At 40.1% G+C, this 25,255-nt stretch overlaps 2 protein-coding genes across 2 annotated transcripts; both read right to left on the bottom strand.

The window, feature by feature from the left end:
- Positions 1-6,983: 6,983 nt before the first annotated feature.
- On the bottom strand, positions 6,984-7,922 carry LOC139155424 (olfactory receptor 5V1-like). Its single transcript, XM_070730554.1, has one exon. It carries the CDS (start codon positions 7,920-7,922, stop codon positions 6,984-6,986), a length of 939 nt encoding a protein of 312 aa, XP_070586655.1.
- An 8,682-nt stretch (positions 7,923-16,604) lies between these two features.
- Positions 16,605-19,384, bottom strand: LOC139155423 (olfactory receptor 5V1-like). The gene is made up of 2 exons (XM_070730553.1): positions 18,464-19,384; positions 16,605-16,685 (listed from the first exon to the last, which is right to left on the bottom strand). The coding sequence occupies exons 1-2, from the start codon at positions 19,382-19,384 to the stop codon at positions 16,605-16,607; spliced, it is 1,002 nt and encodes a 333-aa protein (XP_070586654.1).
- Between the last annotated feature and the right edge of the window lie 5,871 nt (positions 19,385-25,255).

Below are 25,255 nucleotides of genomic sequence, written 5' to 3'. Positions count from 1 at the left end.
ATGCCTGATGGACCCAGAGGGCTTTCAGAGGGCACTTGGGGTTATACCAGATTCACTTATATACAGTTTGGCAGAGTCTCTTGCTGTGGCCTGGAACAAGGCTGTGACAGAAGCTCTTGACCGGATTGCGCTAGACCCCGGAGAGCTTCTTGGTTCGCCGAGAAGACGCCAGAAGAGACGTCTAGAGAAGCAATGGAGTAAGAGTAAATCCGAATCCGACCGAACACTTGTAAGAGCTCACATCAAGACTTACAAAGTGGCACTCAAGGCGGCAAGATGCACGTATCATGTCCCCAGCTGCTTTGTTTTGGGTGACCCACTCACTTCTGAACCAGGGGGGAGTTGGGGAGCCCTTGCAGAGCAGTGCCAAGCAGTTTAACTCATTTTTCAATGATAAAGTCGCTCAGATCGGGGCGGACCTTGACTCAGATGGGATAGCAGTGTCAGCTGAAAATGAGTCAGTTGAGGTGACTGGGGCTCACCCTTGTCCATCTGTCTGGGAGGAGTTTGACTTGGTGACACCTGATGAAGTGGACAGGGCCATTAAAGCTGTGAGTTCCACAACCTGCTTACTGGATCCTTGTCCCTCTCGGTTGGTTTCGGCCAGCCGAGAGATGACATGGAGCGGGGTCCAGAAGATTGTCAATGCTTCTTTGGGGAGGGGGTCCTTCCCGGCTCCCTACAAGGAGGCACTTGTGTGCCCCTTCCTCAAGAAGCCTTCCCTGGACCCAGCTGTGCTTAATAACTACCATCCAGTCTCCAACCTCCCCTTTATGGGGAAGGTTGTTGAGAAGGTGGTGGCAATCCAACTCCAGTGGTCCTTGGAAGAAGCCGATTATCTAGGCCCTCAACAGTCAGGATTCAGGCCCGGCTACAGCATGGAAACTGCTTTGGTCATGCTGATGGATGATCTCTGGCAGGCCCAGGACAGGGGCCTGTCCTCTGTCCTGGTGCTTCTTGACCTCTCAGTGGCTTTCTATACCATCGACCATGGTATCCTTCTGTGCCAGCTGGAGGGGTTGGGAGTGGGAGGCACTGTCCTTCAGTGGTTCTCCTCCTACCTCTTCGGTCGGTCACAGTCAGTGTTAGAAGGGTGTCAGAGGTCGACCTCTAGGTCTCTCCCTTGTGGGGTGCCTCAGTGGTTGGTCCTCTTCCCCCTGCTATTTAATATCTACATGAAACCGCTGGGTGAGATCATCCAAGGGAATCAGGTGAGGTATCATCAGTACGCTGATGATACCCAGCTGTACATCTCCACCCCATGTCCAGTCAGTGAAGCAGTGGAAGGGATGTCCCAGTGCCTGGAGGCTGTTGGGGTCTGGATGGGTGTCAACAGTCTCAAATTCAACCCTAAGATGGAGTGGCTGTGGATTTTGGCTCCGAAGGACAATTCCATCTGTCCGTCCATCACCCTGAGGGGGAATTATTGACCCCCTCAGAGAGGGTCCACAACTTGGGTGTCCTCCTCGATCTACTGCTCACATTAGAGAACCATCTTTTAGCTGTGGCGAGGAGGGCATTTGCCCAGGTTCACCAGTTGCGGCCCTATTTGGATAGGGAGTCATTCTCACAGTCGCTCATGTCCTCATCACTTCGAGGTTCGAGTACTGCAGTGCTCTCTACATGGGGCTACCTTTGAAAAGTGTTTGGAAACTTCAGATCGTGCAGAATGCAGCTGTGAGAGCTATCATGGGCATTCCCAGATATGCCCATGTTTCATCATCACTCTGCGGCCTGCACTGGTTGCCGATCAGTTTCCAGTCACAATTCAAAATGTTGGTTATGACCTATAAAGCCCTACATGATATCGGACCAGAATACCTCCAGGACCATCTGCTACCGCATAAATCCCAGCGATCGATTAGGTCCCATAGAGTTGGCCTTCTCTGGGTCCCATCGATGAAACAATGCCATCTGGTGGGACCCAGGGGAAGAGCCTTCTCTGTGGAAGCCGCAGCCCTCTGGAATCAGCTCCCCCTGGAGATTATGACTGTCCCCACCCTCCTGACCTTTCACAAACTTTTGAAAACTCATCTATGTCACCAGGCATGGAGGAATTGATGTATCCTTAGCTGCCTTGACTTTATGTATGTTATGTTTGTGTTGCATGACTGATTTTAATAGGTTTTTTTAAAAAACTTTAACATCGGATTTGTATATGATGTTTTATTTGTTGTGAGCCACTCTGAGTTCTCGGAGAGGGGCGGCATACAAATCTAATAAATTATTATTAATTATTATTATTATTATTCAGTCAGGACTGACTCTGTACATTCATGCAATATATGAAGATTTAAGTATTTTTTTGTTGGCTTAACATAACCAGATTTCCAAATCTAAACTTATGGCCTTCTCTCTGATTGAACGGTACAATATGTGGGAAATCATATTTATTGTTTTGTGATATACAGCCAGCAAGAATCATAAGATAGAACACAACACTTAGGATAGACATGGGTTACTCAACAGCAGCAAATCATACTAGGAAACAGATAAAACAATGTAAATCATTTTGTGGTGTGTGAAGCAGCTGCCTGGGAAATGGAGGCCAGAATTGGGAATAGACCTCACAGGTTTCATGTGCTGACTGATCCAGCTGATAGTAATGTTGGGGAGAAGAAAATGAGAAAATGGCAGCAGGGAAGGGCTGCCTGGGATTCAATGGTTGTGGCCCATTCTATCACCTGGTCTCCGAGGAATAAGTAGAGTTGCCTCAATAGGTAAGGAGAGCATGCTTGGGAGGGGATGGAGGGAAAACCCTATTTCTAATCAGTGCATTCCCCAGTCCCTACCCTTGTCATTTTCGGTAGGCCCTGAAGGATGGTGGCCAACCTAGTTTGGCTGTGGTGTAGGAGGTGGAATCCTCCCCCCCTCCTATGCCTTTCTTTTTTTCTGGTAAGGGCTGCAGTCACTGTCCAGTTGCCTTTCCCTGCCTTCTTTCCCCAATCTGGGAGTCTTATGCTCCCTGACATTCTCTGCCTCACTAGACACCAGAGGCATTTATAAGGGTGCGAACAGGTGGCTCCTGATTCCAATATGGTGGGAGGAGACCACTGCCTAAAATTCTGGCATTTCTATGGGCTGAGATGCCGCACACAGACTGGGGGGAGAAGTTGGGAAGGACATATCTAGGGGGGAGGGTAAGGGATGATTATGGCAGACATTCATTGAAATAGTGCTAACATAGTTTCTTAAAGCAAGCCAGCATAGATGTAGAAGTTCTGGGAGCTGATGTGCATGGAATCCCCACACGATTCAGATCTCTTGGCAGTCTTCCAACAAATGTGGCAAGGAGGTATCGAGCAATAGCCATAATTTCCCATCATACAGTGGCCCATGTTAAGGGTAAGCAACTTCAGATATTTCCAACCCTTATGGGCTATGAATACCAGCAGGCAAGGACCCACTATCACCATTGGCACTTGGTCACTCAGTGGGTAGTTGGCACTATCTGAGACAGTATGGGTACCTTGAGGCAGGGAGTCACAATCATTGCATGTATATGCAATGCAGGTATAAAGGGCACATGGTCACTAAGCAAATACTTGTTCATACTGGAGTTAACATGAACATAATGATCACTATGGGAACATTTGTCACCATGGGAGTAAAACAAACCTACAGGGCAGGAGGCATATTCATGAAAGCGTAAGTCATGAAGGGACCCATAATCGCTGAGTGAGTCAATTTTTTACCACAGGAGACAGGTACTGGGGGGGGGGGATTCACTACTATGTAAGAGGATTCACTACTATGTAAGAGATTTGGCTACTATAGGAGCCACAGTCACTACAGGAGTAATTGTCATGGTGTGAGTTAACAATAACAACTTCAGGTAAGCAATCAGTGTAAATAGGAGTGTAGGGTCTCCAAGGGACAGGAGGCACCAAGTGGGTAAGACATGTCACTGAAGTGGGAATGGTCACTGGGAGTCACTTGTAGGGCCGTTAGACTGCTAAGCCCCGTTCCTGTGACACAGCTACTGGGCAATCACTGTCACTAATAAGGACCAGTGACAGAACGAGCAATGGTGTCCATGATCGCTAACTGGGATATTTTCCTAGGCGAGGGTTCATCAATGACAAGAAGTTCAGCAAGATTGCAGGCACTGCAGGTGCCTTGGTTGGCTCACAGGCACTGGTGGGTTGGGGTCAATAGAATAAAATAGAATTCTTTATTGGCTATGTGATTGGACACACAAGGAATTTGTCATTAGTGCATATGCTGTCATATGTGTAAATAAAATAAAAGATACATTTGTCAAGAATCATGAAATGATTGTCGGAGGGTATAAATAAGCAATTGGGAAACAATCAATATTAATATAAATTGTAAGGCTACAAGCAACAAGTTACAGTCATGCAGTCATAGGTGGGAGGAGATGGATGATAGGAACAATGAGCAGAGTAATAATAATGCAGCCTTAGTGAATAGTTTGACAGCGGTGAGGGAATTATTTGTTTAGCAGAGTGATGGCGTTCAGGAAAAAAACAGTTCTTGTGTCTAGCTGTCTTGGTGTGCAGTACTCTATAGCAACATTTTGAGGGTAGGAGTTGAAACACTGTATGTCCAGGTTGTGAGGGGTCAGTAAATATTTTCATGGCCCTCTTTTTGACTCGTGCATTATACAGGTCTTCTAGGAAGGCAGATTGACAATAATTGGTTTTTTCTGCATTTCCTTTTTTTAAAATTTGGCCCACCTGAAAATCATTATGGATCCACTGTTAGACACCTTGAAATTTGCCTACCAAGCAAATTGATTGGCAGATGATGCTGTTAATATGGCTTTGCACTACATCCTACAACATTTTGAATCTCTAATGATCTATACAAGGGTCCTTTTTGTAGACTTCAGCTCAGCATTCAAGACCATCATTCCAGATATTCTTCTGACTAAACTAAATCAGCTAGTTGTGCTTGGCCAACTTGTATGTGGATCATAAGCTTTGTAAGAAACAGGAAACAGCAAAATCACATCACATACCTGTACAATTAGTGCGCACACACATGCACATACACGCAAACGCACACACATGCATACATACACAAACAAACTGCATGTGCTTTCTCAACTTCTCTTCTTTTTACACACCAATGACTGCATCTCAAAAGATTAATTTCTGAAGTTTGCAGATGAAACAGTGATTGGTCTTATTCAGGACAACAACGAATCAGCATACAGACCAAGGTTAAACAACTGAGGCTTGTACTGCAATTGAAATCATCTTGAACTAAACACACTCACAGCTGTAGAAATTATGGTGGATTTTAGGAAAAACCCTCCTATACTACCACCTCTTACAATACTAGACAAATATAATATCAATAGTAGAGACCTTCAAGTTTCTAGTGTCTATAATATCTCAAGATTTAAAATAGACATGTACTATCAAAAATATCATCATCAAAAAAGCACAACAAAGAACCAATTTCCACAACATTGTCAAACTATTTAATAAGACTGTATTACTATTTTTATCTCATCTTTTATATTACTTATTTCCTTTTCTAATTATGATAGAAATTTGTTGCTTGAATCTTTAAGATTTATATTATTTTATTTTATTTCCTAGCACAATTTATGTTGATTACTTATTTAATATCCTATGACTATCACAAAGTGTTCTATCTTATTATTATCACTTAAAGCTTTTTAGATTTGTATACCACCCTTCTCTCAGGACTCAGGGTGGCTAACAGCATTTAATATAACAATACAGTACAACGGCAAATCTAATTAAATTTAAATTACAATTTAAAAATCCAATATTTAAAAACAATCATACCAGTTCAATCATACAACACATATCTCGTTTCATTGCCCAGGGGGCTGAGACCTAATTACCCAAGCCTGGCGACTTAGATGAGTCTTAAAACTCTTATGGAAGGCAAGTAGGGTGGGGGCAGTGCAAACCTCCAGCGGGAGCTGATTCCAGAGGACTGGGGCTCCCACAGAAAAGGCCCTTCCCCTAAGTCTTGCCAGGTCGCACTGCCTGGCTGATGGGACCTGGAAAAGACCAAATCTGTGGGCCCTAATCGGTTGCTGGGACTCATACGGCAGAAGGCAATCCCACAAGTAATCTGGCCCAATGCCATGTAGGGCTTTATAGGTCATTATCAACACTTTGAATTTGTCCAAAAACCAATTGGCACCCAATGCAGTGGAGTGTTGGAGAAATATGGGCATGGCTAGGGAGGCCCATGACTGCTCTCGCAGCTGCATTTTGCACAATTTGACGTTTCCGAACACTCTTCAGAGGCAGCCCCCTGTAGAAAGCATTGTAGTAGTCAAACCTCAAGGTGATAAGGGCATGAGAAACTGTGAGCAGAGACTCCCTGTCCAAATAAGGCCACAAGTAGTGCACCGGAGAACCTGGGCAAACGCCCCCCTCACCACAGCCAAAATATGATGATCCAAAGTTAGCTGTGGATCAAGGAGGATGCCCAAGTTGCATACCCTCTCTGAGGGGATCAGAAGTCCTCCCCCAGATTAATGGACAGGCAAATTGACATGTCCTTGGAGGCAAAACCCACAGCCACTCTGTCGGGGTTGAGTCTGAGTCTGTTAATGCCCATCCCAGACCCTAACAGCCTCCAGACACCAGCACATCACTTCTGCTTCACTGAGTGGACATGGCGTGAAAATGTATAGCTGAGTATCATTAGAACACTGATGGCAACTCACCCCGTGCTCTCAGATGATCTCACCCAGTGGTTTCATGTAGATATTAAACAGCAGGGGGGAGAGAACTGATCCCTGAGGAACCCCAGAAATCCCTCCCTTGTGGATTCTACTTCTACTTCTACTTCTACTTCTACTTCTATTTATTTCTATTTATTTCTATTTCTATTTCTAATTTGTTTGGAAAACCAGTGCATATAGAAACATATATGTACATCAGAATCTGCATGTTTCACAAGAGTATTAAATAAATATTCATTTCAATTAGAAAGACCATCTTGGAAACAATTCGCTTTTTTCTTTAAAAAAATCTTTCATCATTTTTAATTGCATTTCTCCAAGCACTCATTACATCTTTATTGCGTAAGGTATATATTATAGGGTTCAAAAGTGGGGTTAAAATACTATATATTACTGGGATGAGTTTAGCTTGATTTGAAGAATTATTGTCATTTGACTTTGAGTATGTAAAAAGGGCACTTCCATAGTATAAAAGGACCACTGTGATATGGGAGGAGCAGGTAGAAAAGGCTTTTTGCCTGCCTTCTGAAGAGTGCATACTTAAGATGGTTGAAATGATATAACCATATGACAGAAGGATGCATGCCAAAGGAGTCCAAGCTATGAAAAAACCAATGGAGAGCAAAAGAACTTGATTGAGAGAAGTGTCTCCACATGATAATCTCAGCAATGGGGCAATATCACAGTAGAAAGCATCCAGGTGATTGTTGCCACAAAAGGGTAACTGGAAGGCAAAGGTGGTATGTACCACTGAGTTGAGTAAGCCACCAGCCCAGCAAGCAGTAGCCAGTTGGAAACAAATTTCTTTGCTAATAATCAATGTGTAGCGTAGAGGATTGCAAATGGCAACATAGCGGTCAAAGGCCATCACTGCAAGCAGGAGGCACTCAATGCCCACAAAAGAAAAAAAGAAATATGCCTGAAGTGCACAGCCCATATAGGAAATGCTATTTTTCTCTGAGAGTAAATGAGCCAACATCTGGGGAATAGTGGTGCTGGTATAGCAAATGTCCAGGAAGGAGAGGTTCCCAAGAAAGAAATACATGGGGTTTCTGAGTTTCTGATCCATTAATATCATTAGGACTATGAAGGTATTCCACAGCACAGTGAAGAGATAAATGATGAAGAACCCAGTGAAGAGCAAAAGATGGATCTCTTGCAGATTTCTAAAGCCAAGTATAATAAACTCAATCAGTTCAGTTTCATTTTGTACCACCATGTCTCAATGAAAATATGACCTATTCCTATAGAGAAGAAAATATTAAATATATAAATGAAATTTAAAACAATATAAAAGAAAATATGGCACTGTTGTGTTTTCAATATAATATTTTGAAGGCAAATGAACATTATTTGGCATAAAACACCCCCCCCCCCAAAGTTTGAGAGTTATCTATTTTTATTCCTTATGTATTAATAAAATCAACTAAGTTTCTAAAAATGGCTTAGCCTCGGCATAAAATTTGAAGCAGTTTTCATTTCTTATATTGATTGTGTACCTCTTTACCCTAGGTCTTTGGGAAATGTTCAACAATGTAGCAATAAGAAAGGGAGCACATAATTTTTTTTAAAAAAAAATTAAGTACAAAATTTATTTTATAACTTTTAAAATACATTTGTTTAATTTGTAAGATGCATGGGCCTCCCATCTTTTCTTTTTTATTTTATCTTTTATTTTATCTTTTTTCTTTATTAATGAAAGAGCAACACCACAGTACAAATGTATCTACAAGTAGAAATCATAAAGGAAAAATGTAAACATGGAGAATATATAAAGACAATCAAACATATGGATACGTAGTTTTTGCACTAAATCTGGTATAATAAAAAGGGGGAAAGTAAAAAGGAAGAAGAGAAGAAGAGAAGAAGGGAAAGAAAAGTGAAAAGCAACTGTACATATATACAAGAGAGACAAATCAACCTCTTCGTTGACTTCCGTTTCTCACAGCATTATAGTCTATTCCATTGATTATTGAAGTTTTTATGGTCATAGATTTGTATAAAACAAAATTCAATTTCTAAGATTAAAGTTTTATCCTGTTAAGAGTTGTCTAGAAAATCATTTCTGTATGATTTTGACATCATATGCAAAATTTCTAAGTTCTTTTGTCATTCAGTCAGGTTTTGAGATTCTTTTTCCGATCTAGCCAGGTGAACCATTTTTCCCAGGCTTTGTAGAATTATGATTCTTTTTTGGCTTGAAGTTCCAGGGTCATCTTTGTCAACTCAGCACACTCCATTGTGTTATTAATAAAAGGAAAAATCGTGGGGGTATGGTCAAGTTTCCAATTTTGAGCAAAGGCTATTCTTGCCGCAGTTAAAATGTTTATTAACATTTGTCTTTCATAGAAGGAAAAATTCTGGGTTGAATGGGATAGATTTGAGAATAATTTGTTCCAAACAATTTTTTATTTTTATTTTTAGCCAGAAGGTTTTCGAATCAGGACAGGTCCACCATAGGTGGTAGTAGGATCCTATGTTCTGCTTGCATTTCCGGCAAGTTGGGGACATGGATGTAAACATTTTGGCAAGATGGGTGGAGGGAGATGCCACCTATAAAACATTTTATAAAGATTTTCTTTGTAGTTTGATGCTTGAGTTAATTTATAATTTAGAGTCTAAATTTTCTCCCATTCTGTTAAGCTTACTGGATGTCCAAAATTCTGGGCCCAGGCAATCATATTACCTTTAACTTATTAACCAAAGAGTTTAAATTGTAATAAAAAGCTATAAAATTTGGATATTATTTTTTTGTCTGGGCCCATTAAGATTTTATCTAGGGTATTCATTTTTTGGAAGCCGTATTTCACCTTATCTTTGTGGAGCACAGAATTTTTAAAGCACTAAGAATAAAATAAAATATTCAACTGTTCCAAATCTTCTAAACTAAAATCAAGTACAAAAGCCCCTAGATGTTGTAATCCTTTCCCCAGTATACACATTGTGATTTCCACAATTTCTTTGTTCATTTCTGAATAGAAATCCCTGTTTGTACAAGAAAAAATATGTTTTGCATTGAATAAGAAGCTAGGGTACTTACATTTGTTTGAAATATTTCAAAAGTACCTGTCACCTGTCTATTCATGATCTTCTATTTATCATCATCTATCTATAAGTAAAAGCAGACATTTGTAGTCTCTTCTAGAATTAAATATGGAGACAACTTTTATTCAGATGCAAATATCTTGTAAACAAGATAAAGACTTCTTTTTTCTAAAGTGCTGAAACAAACCAACTCTCTTGAGGTTCTTCCAGCCTTATTAGCTTTTCTCATTCCTTAGAAATATCTACAATTAAATAACAGCTAAGTTGAACTTCTAGGTTAAACAAATTATGCCAAACAGAATTTATGCTAATATTTGGGTCTTGTAGCAATGATATAAATGAAGAAGCCACATTTATTTATTTATTTATTTATTTATTTATTTATTATTAATTGGATTTGTATGCCACCCCTCTCCGAGGACTATACTATAGAAGCTACATACTATAGAGAACATATGTGTCAGGCTCCAAAGGTAAAGAAAGACATGCTACATTATTTTAAAGCAGTTTTCTTTATTGTTCCACCCCTATAGACAGCAGTCTTGCCAAATTAAAGCAACTATTGGTATCACTAAAGATATACTTTGAAAACTCCTAAGTAGAAGCTATCTTGACCATTTTTCTCTCAAAGAAACTATTCGATCTTCACCTTCCCTTCCACCTGTAGAATGCTGCCCCGCCCTCCTGGGAATCCAGACTACATTCCATCACAATCTGGCAGTTTTTTAAAAAAACTATTTAGAGATAGAATATTTTTTTCTGAAATTTTTCTTTAGTTACAAAAAGTAACAGCAAAGTGGTAGATAGCAGATAGGACATATGATGATTGAAAAGAATCACAATTACGTTCAGACAATATTTACATCATATTTATTTGTGAAACTTGGTTAAACACATATCTCCCTCACTCCATTATCACAGTAAGAGACTATCACATTTATCAATCTGATCATGAAACCCGTAGAGGAGGTGAAGTTGCAATCTTCTATAAAAAATCACTGAACCTAAAGAAAGTCCAAGTTAAACAAGAGTTTTATCTCCCAGAAACAATCATATGCGAACTGACCTTAGATACCACACTTTGATTCCTTTTATGTCAAAGAGCCCCTGATTACAACATCTCATATGTGAACAAGGTAACTTCATTACTAATGTGGGTAGCCTCCTACCCAGGCTGCCCACATTTAAAAATCCTCTTATATTTCTTGGCAACCTACCATACATAAACTGGTCCCTAAACAAATGTGCAACTGAACCTATTCACTCAATCCTTTACAATGCCATCACTAGTCTAGAACTAGAGCAACTAGTTACAGTCAATACCAGAGTCAACAATGGTCTTAACCTGATCTTCTGCAAGAGTTTACACTTAATTTACGTACTTCAAATCAAAGAACCCTTTTCTAACAGTGACCATAGCACAATCAACCTTTTTCTCAACAAAGTTGATTGTACTTACATCCTCACAGAAACAACCTCAATGATGGGACAACCAATTATAACTTTAAAAAGGCCAACTATGTTAACATTGAAACTAACCTTTCATCTTTTGATTGGCATACAATATTCTCTGGCTGTATCACTGCTGAAGACTAATACAATATATTTTTGCTTGAAATCCAAAGAATCATAAAATTATATGAACCATTAATATTCACCAAAACTACGAAAAACAAATTACTCATAAAAATAAGATAGCTTCAATCCAAAAAGAGGTTTCTGTGGTGTAAAAATAAAACAGGATATGTTACAAACTTTCAAAACCACTACAAAAATTTGTGTCACCAAATAAAGACTGAATTACCAACTATGTCATCAATCAAGAAGAAAACCTTCTACATAGGAAGTCAACTCATGCCTCCTATAATTTTGTAAACAATAAACTCAAAGACTAAATTAATCCCACCCCTTAGATGATTAAACAATAAAGATCATAATGATGAAACAGTTAAAGACAACCTTTTCAACAACTTCTCAGCTCAGTCTTTGTTAACAGCAATGGCTCATGTCCAACATTTCCTATTCGTACCACAACTAACTTCAATGGTTTAACACAAATTGATTTTACAGAAAAAAATATTAGAAAGATATTGCACAACCTAAAACCATCTCTACCTACTGGACCTGATGGACTAAGTGCATACTTCTTAAAAAAGCTCCCCTCAACTTTGGCTGAACCAGATCTTTCTCTCCTCCAACGTATTCTCTCTCACAAACTACGGGCAAAACTCAAGAGACGCTATGAACTTGGTGAAACAAAACTTTACATAGATTACCACACGGAATGCATCAAACCCAAACCCCATAATTCTTCCTACATCTTCTGGTTTAACATCCAACATAAACCATCCATCTCCTCCAAACCCTCCACCTCACAGCAACAAACTGACACCTACCAGACCACCACCCCATAACAACAAATGGACATCCCTACCTCCTCAAACAAAGAATAGGAAAGCATGCCCCTTACTTCCTCTAACCACCCCCGAACCAACCTTCAACACAAGACCAATCTCAAATGTAAACTATTAAATGCTAGAAGTTTAGTCAACAAGATGATTGAATTCTTCCTTCTACTTGACACCTCCAACTTCGATATAATTTTTATATGCGAAACATTATCACATAAAAAAACTACCATGTTTTCTGCTCAGACCGTGAATCCCACAGAGGAGGCGGAGTAGCCATATTCTACAAAAAATCACTGAATCTATAAAAACCCAAAGTTGCACTAGATTTATCGGTACCTGAAACTATTGTCTGTGATCTATCCCTAAATACCACAATTTGCTTCCCCAGACTATGACATCGAACATGCAAACAAATTATACACATTACTAACGTGGGCAACCAACTGTCCATATCCCATTATCTTCCTCGGAGACCTCAACCTACCACACATTAACTGGACCTTAAATGAATGCAGCACGGAACCCATCCATTCTGCTATTTATAATACCATCACCTTTCTGGGCCTTGACCAACTAGTAAATAACAATACTAGACTTGATAACTGTCTTGATCTCATCTTCTGCAATAGGAAAAGGACAATATATGGCTTACAAATAAAAGAACCATTCTCCAACAGTGACCACAGCATGATGAACTTCAGTCTTAACCTAAGCCACACTATGAACCACCCAAATAATGCAACACCAAAACTCAATTTTAAAAAGGCAAACTACGAACTCATTGAAGCCCACCTCTCAACATTAAACTGGCAAACTCTATTCTCTGAATTCTACACTACCGATGACCTCTACAGCACATTCCTACTCAAATTGAAAATTATTATCAGACTCCCTGTACCTCTAAAAATCTTCCACAAAAAAAAAAAAAATAACCTCCTCATCTCAATAAGAAAATTACAAACAAGAAAAAAATATCTCTGGTGGAAAAACAAAAAAAGGACAAGTAGCCAACTTCAAAACCCGTTATAAAAGCATTTGCAATCAAATAAAACCAGAATGCCTAAACTACTACAGCAAAGAGGAAAACCTCCTACGCACCAAATCTAATTGAGCCTACTACAACTTTGTCAACAATAAACTCAAAGACTCTAGACCTATCCCACCTCTCAAAGGACCCAACAACAAAGAATACTACAATGATTCATCCAAAGCTAACCTCCTCAACTCTTTCTTTGGCTCTCTTTTTGTTAACAGCAATGGCTCATCCCCAATTTCCTCAATTGCACCTCAAACTCCCTCAACGACTTAACCCAAATAGACTTCACTGAAGACTGAGTTGAACAAGCATTACGTGACCTCAAACCTTCTCTATCAGTCGGACCAGACGGTCTATCATTACACTCCACCTTGAAACTAATTACCTACTTTCCAACAAACAATTTGGTTCCAGAAAAAAAATATCCTGCAATCTGCAACTCTTACACTGCAAAAACACATGGACTACTCAACCTGATCAGGTAAATCAATAGATCCAATCTACCTAGACATTTGTAAAGCCTTTGATTCAGTAGTGCATGATAAACCTTTTAACTGAATCTAAAATTCTATGGCATCTCTGGACCATTACATGATTGGATAACAGCATTCCTGTCTGATAAACAACAAGTAGTCAAAATAGGTAGTGTCATATCTAATCGTGCGACTGTCGTCAGTGGTGTCCCTCAACGCAGTATTTTAGGACCAACACTCTTCATTCTCTAGAAAAATGATCTTTGTGATCTTATTATCAGCAATTGTGTTTCCTTTGCCAATGATGTTAAAATATTTAATACCGCCGATTATACTGCTACTCTTCAAAAGTATCTTGACCATATAGCTGAATGGTCTAACAACTAGCAACTTCAAATCTCAGTGAAGAAATACTCTGTCTTTCACATTGGCAAAAGAATCAGAACACAAATACAAACTTGGTGGAAATGAACTTGTAGATGACCTTTGCTATGTCAAAGACCTTGAAGTATTCATATCCAATGACCTAAGTACCAGAGCCCACTGTAACAACATTGTCAAAAAAGCATTAAGAGTTTTTAATCTAATCTTCTTCTCCAAAAACATTGAACTGCTAACCGGAGTGTACAAAACTGTCAGACTAATTCTAGAATATATGGATGGAATGTATGGAACCCACATTGCATATCAGACATAATACAACTGAGAGAGTCCAGAAATATTTCACTCTTCCTCTTGCAACAAAACACCTTATTCCATCAGACTTGAAATACTGAGATTAGACAATTTACAGCTACATCACCTCCAATCTGATCTAACAGTAGTTCATAAAATCATATCATATTAGTTAAAATATTTTAACTAATTGAAAGTTCTGCCTATCAAATGTCTGAAAGTACACAAAAAGCACAGGGGAATACTGACTTCTTTTCTTCAGTAACTGGTACTTAGAAATATGTAGTTTGTTTCTGAGAATACAATTTTTCTCCTAAATATAACCTACCCTGGTTAGAATTCAAGCCCATTCACCTGGCTCTCTGTCACTTCCAACTGATGGTATTGGATCAATATTTGCTGGTCAGGACAGACAATGTTGCTGCCAAGGCACAATGGCCAGGTTGGAACATGATCCAGGTCTCTCATGGAAGAGGCCAGTCATCTGGACCCCTAGGCAGAACAGCATTTGTCTTCCATTTGGGCAAAGCATATTTGGGGGGGGGGGTGATGAACATGCAGGTGAACTGGCTAAGCCAAGCCTCCAGGGATCATGCTGAGTGGATCATGCATCAGGACTTATTCTGAGAGATGACAACCATCTTTGGTATCCTGGATGTAGGCATATTTGCCACCCTGCACAATGCCCAGGTTCAACAGTACTTTGCCAGCTTTGCGACTCCAGGGGCATAAGCTACCAATTTGTTCCCCTTGGCCCAAGGGCCTGATATATAAATTCCCATTGCTCCCACTTCTCCACTTGGTTGTATAGAGGATCCTATCAGAGAAAGTGGAAGTCAGTCTGATAGCCCCATATTGGCCACACAAACCATGGTTTGTGGATCTGCTGAATCTTTTGGTGACTCCCCCATGCATGTAAGGGCTAATGCTTTCCCCCGTCCCTTTTTTAAAAAGAGAGGAAAAAAGATGGAAGTGAAACATTTGAAAAGTGATTTTTCTGTCCCCCAAAATGCAATTGAAAAGTGTAAGGGTGGAGCTGGCACAGAAGAATTCTACTTGATTCTGTAAGAAAAGATACAATATCCTAAAAGGAAAAGTTCCCCACCCCATTAATAAAGAACCCCCTAAAGAGAAAGCTAAGGAAAAGAACACACAACACACTAAAAAGTAAAAAGAATACCACATCATCTATTTTTCTATGATTTTATATCATTAAAGGAATTTTAAGCTTTCTACAATAGAATAGAATAGAATTCTTTATTGGCCAAGTGTGATTGGACACACAAGAAATTTGTTTTGGTGCATATGCTCTCTGTACATAAAAGAAAAAAGATACATTTGTCAAGAAGCATGTGGTACAACACTTAATGATTGTTATAGAGTCAAATAAGCAATGAAGAAACAATCAATATTAATAAAAATTTAGGATACAAGCAAGTTACAGTCATACAGTACTAAGCGGGAGGAAAGGATAGGAATGATGAGAAAAAACTAGTAGAAATAGAAGTAAAAACAGTGTTGAGGGAATTATTTGTTTAGTAGAGTGATGGTGTTCAGGAAAAAAATGTTCTTGTGTTTAGTTGTCTTGGCGTGCAGTGCTCTGTAGCAACGCTTTGAGGGTAGGAGTTGAAATAATTTGTGTCCAGGATGTGAGGGGTCAGTAAATATTTTCACCGCCCTCTTTTTGACTTGTGCAGTATCCAGGTCCTAAATGGAAGGAAGGTTGGCAGCAATTGTTTTTTCTGATAGCATCTTCTCTTTGGAAATCAATAAATCAAAATATGGCTAAGCAATTTAAAGGTTTTATAGATCAGCTATCCGATGGATGATATTTGAAAGATAGTTAATATGTGTTAGATAGGGCGAATGGAAGAGGCAGACAGAAGTGGCTTCAAAATAACAGCTCTTTCTTTGGCAACTATTTACAACCCAACAAAGGGTCTGTCTGACAGACAGCCCTTTTTATACGGAGCCGCCAGACAGTCTAAGCAATTAGCACTCAGTATTTTCCCTCCAGAATGGAGGACCTGACTGAAGCCTATGCATTTCAGTCTGAGAATCTAACAATATGCATACTTCCTTTCTCATTCGATTTATAGTTAGTGATGAGTATTATACAATACATGTGAAAAACCTCCTTATATGCAATTTAGATTTTAGTCAAATTAATTTAAAACTTTGGAATAGGACTTTTCTTTATTATGATATATGAGGATTTAGATTATCAACTAATTTCTCAAGATAAGGAAAAGTAGTGTGAGTCATAGAGCTATTGCTGTTGCTGTCATTACTGTAGTTACAATTACAAAATAAGTATAGGAATAAACCTTCCTTTTTATAACCTAATCTGTTATTTAAACTTCATGTTTCCCCCTAGAATCTTGAAAATGTAATGAATATGCATATATCAACAACAACAACAACAACAACAATAACAACAAGTCTGAGTCCTTGGAGAAGGACAGCATACAAATCCAATAAATAAATAAATAAATAAATAAATAAATAAATAATAGTGTCTTCAATTTACAACTGAGAATAAAATTTGAAGAATAATTTATTCTGTTATTTAAACCATGTTTTCTCCAGAATGAAGAATCCTTATAATCTTTAAGTTGAATCAACATAAATCTGAAAAAAAATGCTTGGAAGTATCAGGGGAGATTAAACTTGTAGTTTATTAGTACACATAACTACACTCAAAACTCAGCCACACTTGTAACATGATGCTTCATAAAAAAAATACAATGTTGAACTCCAACATTTTATGATCACTCCCGCCTAAGGTTCCTATAGCTTCAAAACCTCTTGTTATTTCATATCTGTTAGGGAGAATTAGTCTCTGTTAGGGAGAATTAAAATTTTATTTTGAAAGAATGGAAAGTTTTATTTTTTGGTTAAATAATTACACAATATTCATTGTGATCTTATTGATTTTACCATTATCAGCACATATCAATGGAAATTATATTTGAAAGCAGTAGCTTGTGAAATATAAAGGCAACTTAAGACTATCCATTTAGTTGATTCTTAAAGTCATTTTTAAAAATTCCTGGAAAACATGAAGCCAATTCTTTGGGATTGGGCGGCATAGAAGTCAGATAAATAAATTTAAACCAAAGAATACCTCCAGTTTTAGAAGTGATTTGTGTATACTTAATTTGGTGAGGGATGACTCATGTAAATTCTTGACTACAAACGCAGGATATGGTATCACCTGATGATGCATTGATAACCATTTAAATTTGATGATATTCAAGGAAAGTATATATTTCTGAGATTCAACACAAGGTTTCCAGTTATTTAAAGAATTCCAAGGAGCCATGGAGATGACCTTGGAGAAACCAGCCAAGACTGTTAAAGAAGAAGTATGAATTAAGTTCAAGTGGACAGAAGAGTCTGCAAACTAGAATCATACTACACTGCTCAAAAATAAATAAATAAATAATAAATAAATAAAGGGAACACTTAAGCAACATGATATAACTCCAAGAAAATCAAACTTCTGTGAAATTAAAGTATCCACTTAGGAAGCAACACTGACTGACAATCAATTTCACATGCTGTTGTGCACATACAACTTTGTATAGAACTAAGTATTCAATGAGAATATTTTTTTCATTCAGATGTGTTATTTGAGTGTTCCCTTTATTTTTTTGAGCAGCATAGTTTTCTTCCTCCTGATCACTCTTCTGATATGAGAGTGAGGGAATGGAAAACAGGCAGCCTTGTAAGATACCATTTCTATATTATCTTTATTATCAAGAAAAGTATACTACAAGCCAGATGTTTAATCTCATCTGCTATTCAATCTTCTATACTCATAAGTTATGGTGTCCTAAAATTGTTTTAAATTTATACAACAAAAAGTAAACCAGAAAAATAAAGTAAACTGCCAAAAATTATTTCTACTCTATACTAAACAACATTCTTCTACATACATATTTTACTATGAATAAATTGTGCATTAGAATAAAATAATAAGCAAATTATCATAAATTTTAGGAAAAAGAAATACTGAACATTGTAATATGTACATTTTAATTATGAAAATAATCTTGAGAAAAAATTATTTATATTTACCTATTATCAAATTATCTATCTAATATTATAACTTAACTTCTTTAATTGTACTTCTCCAGGCATCTTTTACATCTTTATTGCGTAATGTATATATGATAGGATTTAAAAGTGGAGTTAAAATACTATATATTACTGAAATAAAATTAGCCTGATTTGAAGAGTAACTAGAATCTGAACTCAGGTAAGTGAGAAAAGCACTTCCATAGTATAGAAGGACCACTGTGAGATGGGAAGAACAGGTGGAGAAGGCTTTTTGTCTTCCTTCTGAGGAATTCATACTTAAGATAGTTGAAATGATATAACCATATGACAGAAAGATGCATGCTACAGGGGTCCAAGCAATAAAAATTCCAATGGAGAGCAAGAGAATATGGTTAAGAGATGTATCTCCACATGATAATCTTAGCAGTGGAGCAATGTCACAATAGAAGGCATCCAGGTGATTATTGCCACAAAATGGTAACTGGAAGGCAAATGTGGTATGTATCCCTGAGTTGACTAAGCCACCAGCCCAGCAGGCTGCAGCCAGTTGGAGACAAATTTCTTTGCTAATAATCAATGTGTAGCGTAGAGGATTACAGATAGCAACATAGCGGTCAAAGGCCATCACTGCAAGCAGGAGGCACTCAATGCCCACAAAAGAAAAAAAGAAATATGTCTGAATTACACAGCCCATATAGGAAATTATGTTTTTCTCTGAGAGTAAATGAGCCAACATCTGGGGGATAGTGGTGCTTGTATAGCAAACATCCAGAAAGGATAGGTTCCCAAGGAAGAAATACATGGGGGTTTGGAGTTTCTGGTTCATCAATGTCACTAGGATAATGAAGGTATTCCATACCACAGTGAAGAGATAAATGATGAAAAACCCAGTAAAGAGCAATAGACGGAATTCTTGCAAATGTCTAAAGCCAAGTATGATGAACTCAGTCAGGTCAGTTTGATTTTGTATTTCCATATCTCAATGAAAACAAGAATTATTTCTATAAGGTATAAGAAAATCAATTTTGGTAAGTTTAAAAATATACATATAATTAAAAGAAGCATAAAACAAGAAATATGACATATCTGTGGTTTTAGTGTAATCTTTTCAACATAAACATTGTAAATGCAATGCATCAAACCATTTAAGCGCAGCATCTTTCTTCTTTTTAATGAATATATATATATGCTTTTTTAAATTAGTTACAAAACTAATGGAAGTAGTACTGAAAATAAAAAGAAAGAAAGCAATGTATGGACCAAAGCATGGAAATCAGATTAAGAAAAAAACATTTTCTCTCTCCTTCATAATTAACTCAATAATCAGCTAACAATCAGTCTCTAATACATTTACAAAAAATAAAATTTAGAGGGAGATAAATTCAGCAGAAGTAATTGAAAATACAAATTCTTTATTATCTTACCAAAGACACAGAGACAATGTCACTGTGGGTACAGCTGTGAATTTCATTTGTCATTCATCATTCAATGTTCTGGGCTGCAGGAAAAAATTCTTCAACAAGTTCATTCAGCATGATATTTCAGAAAAGAGGAGGCATTAATAATAATAATCTGAGACATAGAATAGTTAGGGTTTCCCTTTTCTCCTGAATATTTCTACTAATAACCTGAGATATAATGATAGGTGCTGCACAAACAATAACATTTTGAACAGTACATACTTTTCATCAGGGGTGGGCTACTGCCTGAACAGGGGGGAACGCAGTGGAGTAGCAAAAATGGAGCTCCACCCCAGAGCACCCAATTTGCACTGAAAGATGTTGAAAGAAAATATAGGGTGTCCTACATAAATCATGATACCACAGTGTGGTAGTAAAAATTTTGGTAGCCCTTCACCACTGTTCACCTAATTTAATACTAACACTTTTGATATGAAGCATAATAATTAATTAATTAATATTGCCAAAACAATTATGTCTATTTCAAGGAATAAAATGTCACAGTGACTGTCTTTTCCCAGTATGTTTTATAAAGTAACATTTATTATTTATACAAACATGCACAGCACAAAGATCTCTAGGGATTTTCTACCCAAGATAATATCACCTTGTTTTCCAAAGAGCAACATATATTACATTGATTGGTGAAAAATAAAATATATTTGAAAATGGTTATTTCATTTCATGTTTCATTATGTCCAATAAGATGCAACAGAGGGAATTGAGTTTAGCTGAGTTTTATAATAAACCTCTGAATTCTAATTACCAGCATAAGAGAAATATAAAGTTTGTCTGAAAAAAAATAGTTATGTGCGAGCTTGACAATAATTTTGCAAATTGGTAAAGGGCAAAATATTTATACGATCTTAAGAGAAACCAGAGAAAATTACACCTAACTACACCTTCTACTATTTCTTCTCTGTTTTTAATATTAAGTCCTCTCCAAGCGCCCAGAGAAAGAAAATGCTTTGTTCGCTCTGGACTGCCAAAGTCTCCTTAAGCACCACCAAATGACTCCTCTGGCAACCCAGAAAAGCCCGAGGTGGCCAGGATTGAAGGGGGAATGGCAGGAAACTGGCTGGGTCTTCATGCTGCTCTCAAATTTCCTGGGAAATTTTTCTGGGCTCGAGTTCTTAAGTAGAAAATGGTTCTTAAGAAGAGCCAAAAAACCTTGGTTCTTATTTAGAAAAGTTCTTAAGTAGAGGCACCACTGTATACTCCTATGGCCATTTCTTTCTTTTTCTCTTTTATGCTAACCCATATGCATTCCAGGAGGTTTTCTTCTTTGGTTACATGTAATTCTGTAGCAATATAGTTGTCCTTAACATACAGTGCAGCTCCACCTACTCTTTTTTTGTGGTCTGGGGGTTTTTTTTTTTAAGAGTTTGTATTTTTGTATCAATATTTTGCAGTCATGCGTTTCATCCCACCAAGTTTCTGTTATTTCAACTATGCTGTATCTATCTTTGTGTAATAATATTTCAAGTTCACCCTATTTATTTCCCAGACTTTTTGCATACGTGTATAGGCACTTGAGATTTTTGTGCCTGACTTTGGATGTGCTCCTATTTGATGTTTGGATTTGTCTTTCTTCCCATCCCTCTTTAGTTCATTATTTGCCTTGCTTACTAGTGGGGGTTAGGTTCTGGAAATCCTAGAGAGGTCCTAGTGATCCCCCCTCCCGCCCTCCTAATAGGTTGGGCCAGTTGTTTTCTGAAAACATTCTTCCTAGTCTTTGTGAGGCATAACCATTCCGTTGTCAAAATCCCACCGTGGAGGTAGTACAGTCCATGGTCAGGAATCCAAAGGTTTTTTGGTGACACTAATCCTTTAGCAAGTGGTTCACTTATAGAATTCTTTATTCTCTTACTGGATGTTGTCCTTTCATTGACAGTATAGATGAGAAAGCTATTTGTGCACCTAAGTCCTTCACTTTCTTGCCCAGCTCAATGTTATTTTCAAGGCCTTTTTTGTGTCATTTGTCCCTGCATGCAGTAATAGAAGGGGATAGTATTGCCCCCGGAGGCGGAGTAAAGACGCTGAGACATGGATTGTGGATTAATTAAGAGTCATTTATTAATTAACATATTTAAATAACTTTAAATAATTTTAAATAAATTTGAATAAATTTGAATAAACAAATTTGAATCCCCGACGTTGCTCAAACCTCTGGTTCCTGGAGAGAGGCGGTCCATCACCCTTTAATGATGCCCTGAAAGGAGCATGCACAGTTGCATCTAATTGCCCATTTCCGCCCCAAACCTGCCAACCCCAATGACCAAAGGGAGGCCTATTTATTATCTAACTGCACCACGCCCCCTAACCAATCCAATCCGCACCCGTCAGTGTGGAATAGGCGAAAAAACGGCCGCCTCTAAAGGGGAGGCCGCAAAAAATTCCTATTCGGCCCCGAGGCGACCTCTGGAGAACACACTGGTGATAGCGGAGGGTGGGCGGGTGTTTGCAAAAAGAAAAACAGTGCGGCCGCTTTTGCAGATCGCCCTTTAAATAGGGCGATCTGTGGGCCCGCCTTAGCCAGCCGGCAGCGCACTCTCATTGGCGCGCTGCCAAAACCCGAACTTCCGGTTTCCAAGAACCCGGAAGTTCGCAGCTCGAAAGAGCTGATTCATCGTCGCCCCCGCCCCTGAGGCAACTCCGGCCGACGGTTGAAACCGTTGGCCGGGTATTTGCCCCCGGAGGTGGAGTAAAGACGCTGAGACATGGATTATGGATTAATTAAGAGTCATTTATTAATTAACATATTTAAATAACTTTAAATAACTTTAAATAAATTTGAATAAATTTGAATATTTAATTTGAATATTTAATTTAAAACAAACTAAGGACCTGCAGAGCAAAACTAACGGGGCGGAAATTCCTACCTTAACATTCTTTGGCAACATTGGGCAATAACTCCTTGCTGATCCAGGTGAAGGTACCACCTTCACCTGGATCCTAGCCATGCTTCTGCGTGTGGGAGGAGATCACCCTCCAATCCCCATGGGACACTGGATCCGGTGATTCCCATGGACATCCTCTCTCCAATCCCCGACATTGCTCAAACCTCTGGTTCCTGGAGAGAGGCGGTCCATCACCCTTTAATGATGCCCTGAAAGGAGCATGCGCAGTTGCATCTAATTGCCCATTTCCGCCCCAAACCTGCCACGGAGGGGGGGGTCAGATCTCAATCTTGGCCCCCCCGACCCCCACCCAGCCTCCTACACCAATTCCTGGAGGCACCTCTGCAGGTCCGACAGGAAAATGGCGTTCCCCTCCTCTGAGAGGTGAACGCCGTCGGCTCGGTAGAGCCAGGGGGTTCCAAATTTTATATGGGGATGCTTCACTACACACACACCCAACTCCCTAACCACCTTCCCAATGGCCTGGTTGACCCTCAACCTGGCCTTGTTAACGGCTTTGGGTGAAACAGCATCCCGCCAGACAAGTCTGGGAAAGATCTCAGACCACACAAGACGTGTGCCTGGATACGCGGCTGCGATGGCCCGAAGGTCTTCGCGAGCCTGGATGTTCACCGACAAGCCGCTCAAAACACCGAGATCGTTGCCCCCGAGGTGGATAACCAACAACTCGGGGGCTCCCTCGGATCGACACCGTCCAAAAAACAGGGGGCAAAGCCCCTCCCAGCGCATTCCCCTGCGGCCCATCCAAACAACGTCCATCTTTGAGCCCAGGGAAAGCTGCGATCCGACAGGAGACCGTGAAGCAAAACGGCCGGCCCAAAACATGAAACTGTGGCCCATGAGCCAAACTGCGGGCCGGGAACCAGCAACAGCTGAAACAACAAACAGAAAATTAAAACGGCCAAAACGGGTCCCTATCGGGGGGGGCCTGACGTATGTACGAAAGGCTGCAGACCTCCAACGGCCTATGGCCATAATGTGGCGATCCACCAAACCAGCAGTAGCGGCTGAGGTAGCCGCGCCTATACGAAACGAGTGGGTGCCGAACCTGGAGGGGTCCGCGCCCACTCGTTCAAGGGCCCGCTTAGTAACCGCCCAGAATTGGTACTTAGTCAAGGGGGCCCGATTACAGTGACAAAATAAAAATCCTGGGGTTTCCCCACGACTAGCGCAAAAAGCGGTTAGAGCCGACACCGGGCAAACGGCACCATCAGTCGTTGGTGCTAAAACAATCTCCACACCGCGACCAAGCTGGTCCATCTTGGACTGTCGCAGGCGTATGGAGACCCCACTAGTTCGTAGCTGCACGTCGCTCCGCTGGAGCGCGCGCATGCTATTGTCCCGAACAGAGCTGGCTAAAACTTCGCTCACCCGAAAAGCCCCGAAAAAGAGCGTAGTCGCTGCCGCATGGAAAAGGCAGGCTTCATAGTGTGAAGTGCACAGCCTGATCCACGTGTGGCTTAAGGCCGACAGCTGTAATATGGATAAGGGCTGCCGGGCATCAGCCGCTGGTGTCGGCCGTTCCCGGGACCACCCTTCTAACATTCTCCTAACCCGAAAGTCACTACACGTGTCAGGGAACCCTTGAGCCTTGGCGATGAATGCCAGGCCTGCCAACTTGCCCCTAATGGTTTTCACGGTCAGACCACGTTGGTGTAGCAGCACGCAGTGCTCCAACAACTGGTCGACCGGTGCGGGCCACATCTGCCTATAGCCCTTACTAACCCTGAACTCCATAAACTCCTTACCTGACCGGAGGTACGCAGCCCGGGTGCTTGGGGCTACCGACAGCCCAATGGCCCGATTTGCCTCTTGCCTCCATGGTTCTGCAGCCCCGCCAGGCTCCATAAGTGTCCTGGCATCTGTTCTGGTGTGCGTTGTGCCCAGGGCGCCAATGCCCGGAACCTGGCAAGCTGTCCACGGGATAAAGCGTCAGCCGCGCCGTTCTCCAACCCCGGCACATGGCGTGCCAAGAACAGTGCGTTCAGAGCCAAGGCTTTACTGACGAAAAATCGGACCAGGTGCATTACCCTCTCATTCTTTGAAGACAAAGAATTTACCACGTGGACAACCGCCAGGTTGTCACACCAAAAATGAACCACCCGATCGGCGAGCTGACTGCCCCACAGTTCAACCGCCACCACTAAGGGAAAAAATTCTAAGAATGTGAGATCCCTCCCTATACCGGCCGCAGCCCATTCAGCCGGCCATGTGGAGTGGCACCACTTCCCTCCTAGCATCACCCCGAAGCCAAGGGAACCCGAGGCGTCGGAGTGCAATTGCAAGTCTGCTTGGAGAAGCAAATCTTGCCGCCAGAAGGAGATCCCATTAAAATGGGCCAGGAAAGTCTGCCATACCCGCAAGTCTTCTCTGGCCCCCACACTGAGCCGCACATGGTGATGGGGCGAGCTCAGACCCTGCATGGCAGAATACAGTCTGCGTAAAAACGCCCTACCGGGAGCAATT

This window comes from Erythrolamprus reginae, unplaced genomic scaffold (assembly GCF_031021105.1).
Source record: "Erythrolamprus reginae isolate rEryReg1 unplaced genomic scaffold, rEryReg1.hap1 H_18, whole genome shotgun sequence".
Lineage (NCBI taxonomy): Eukaryota > Metazoa > Chordata > Lepidosauria > Squamata > Dipsadidae > Erythrolamprus > Erythrolamprus reginae.
Note: the sequence above shows the minus strand (reverse complement) of the source record. Positions and strands in the feature narration are given on the sequence as shown.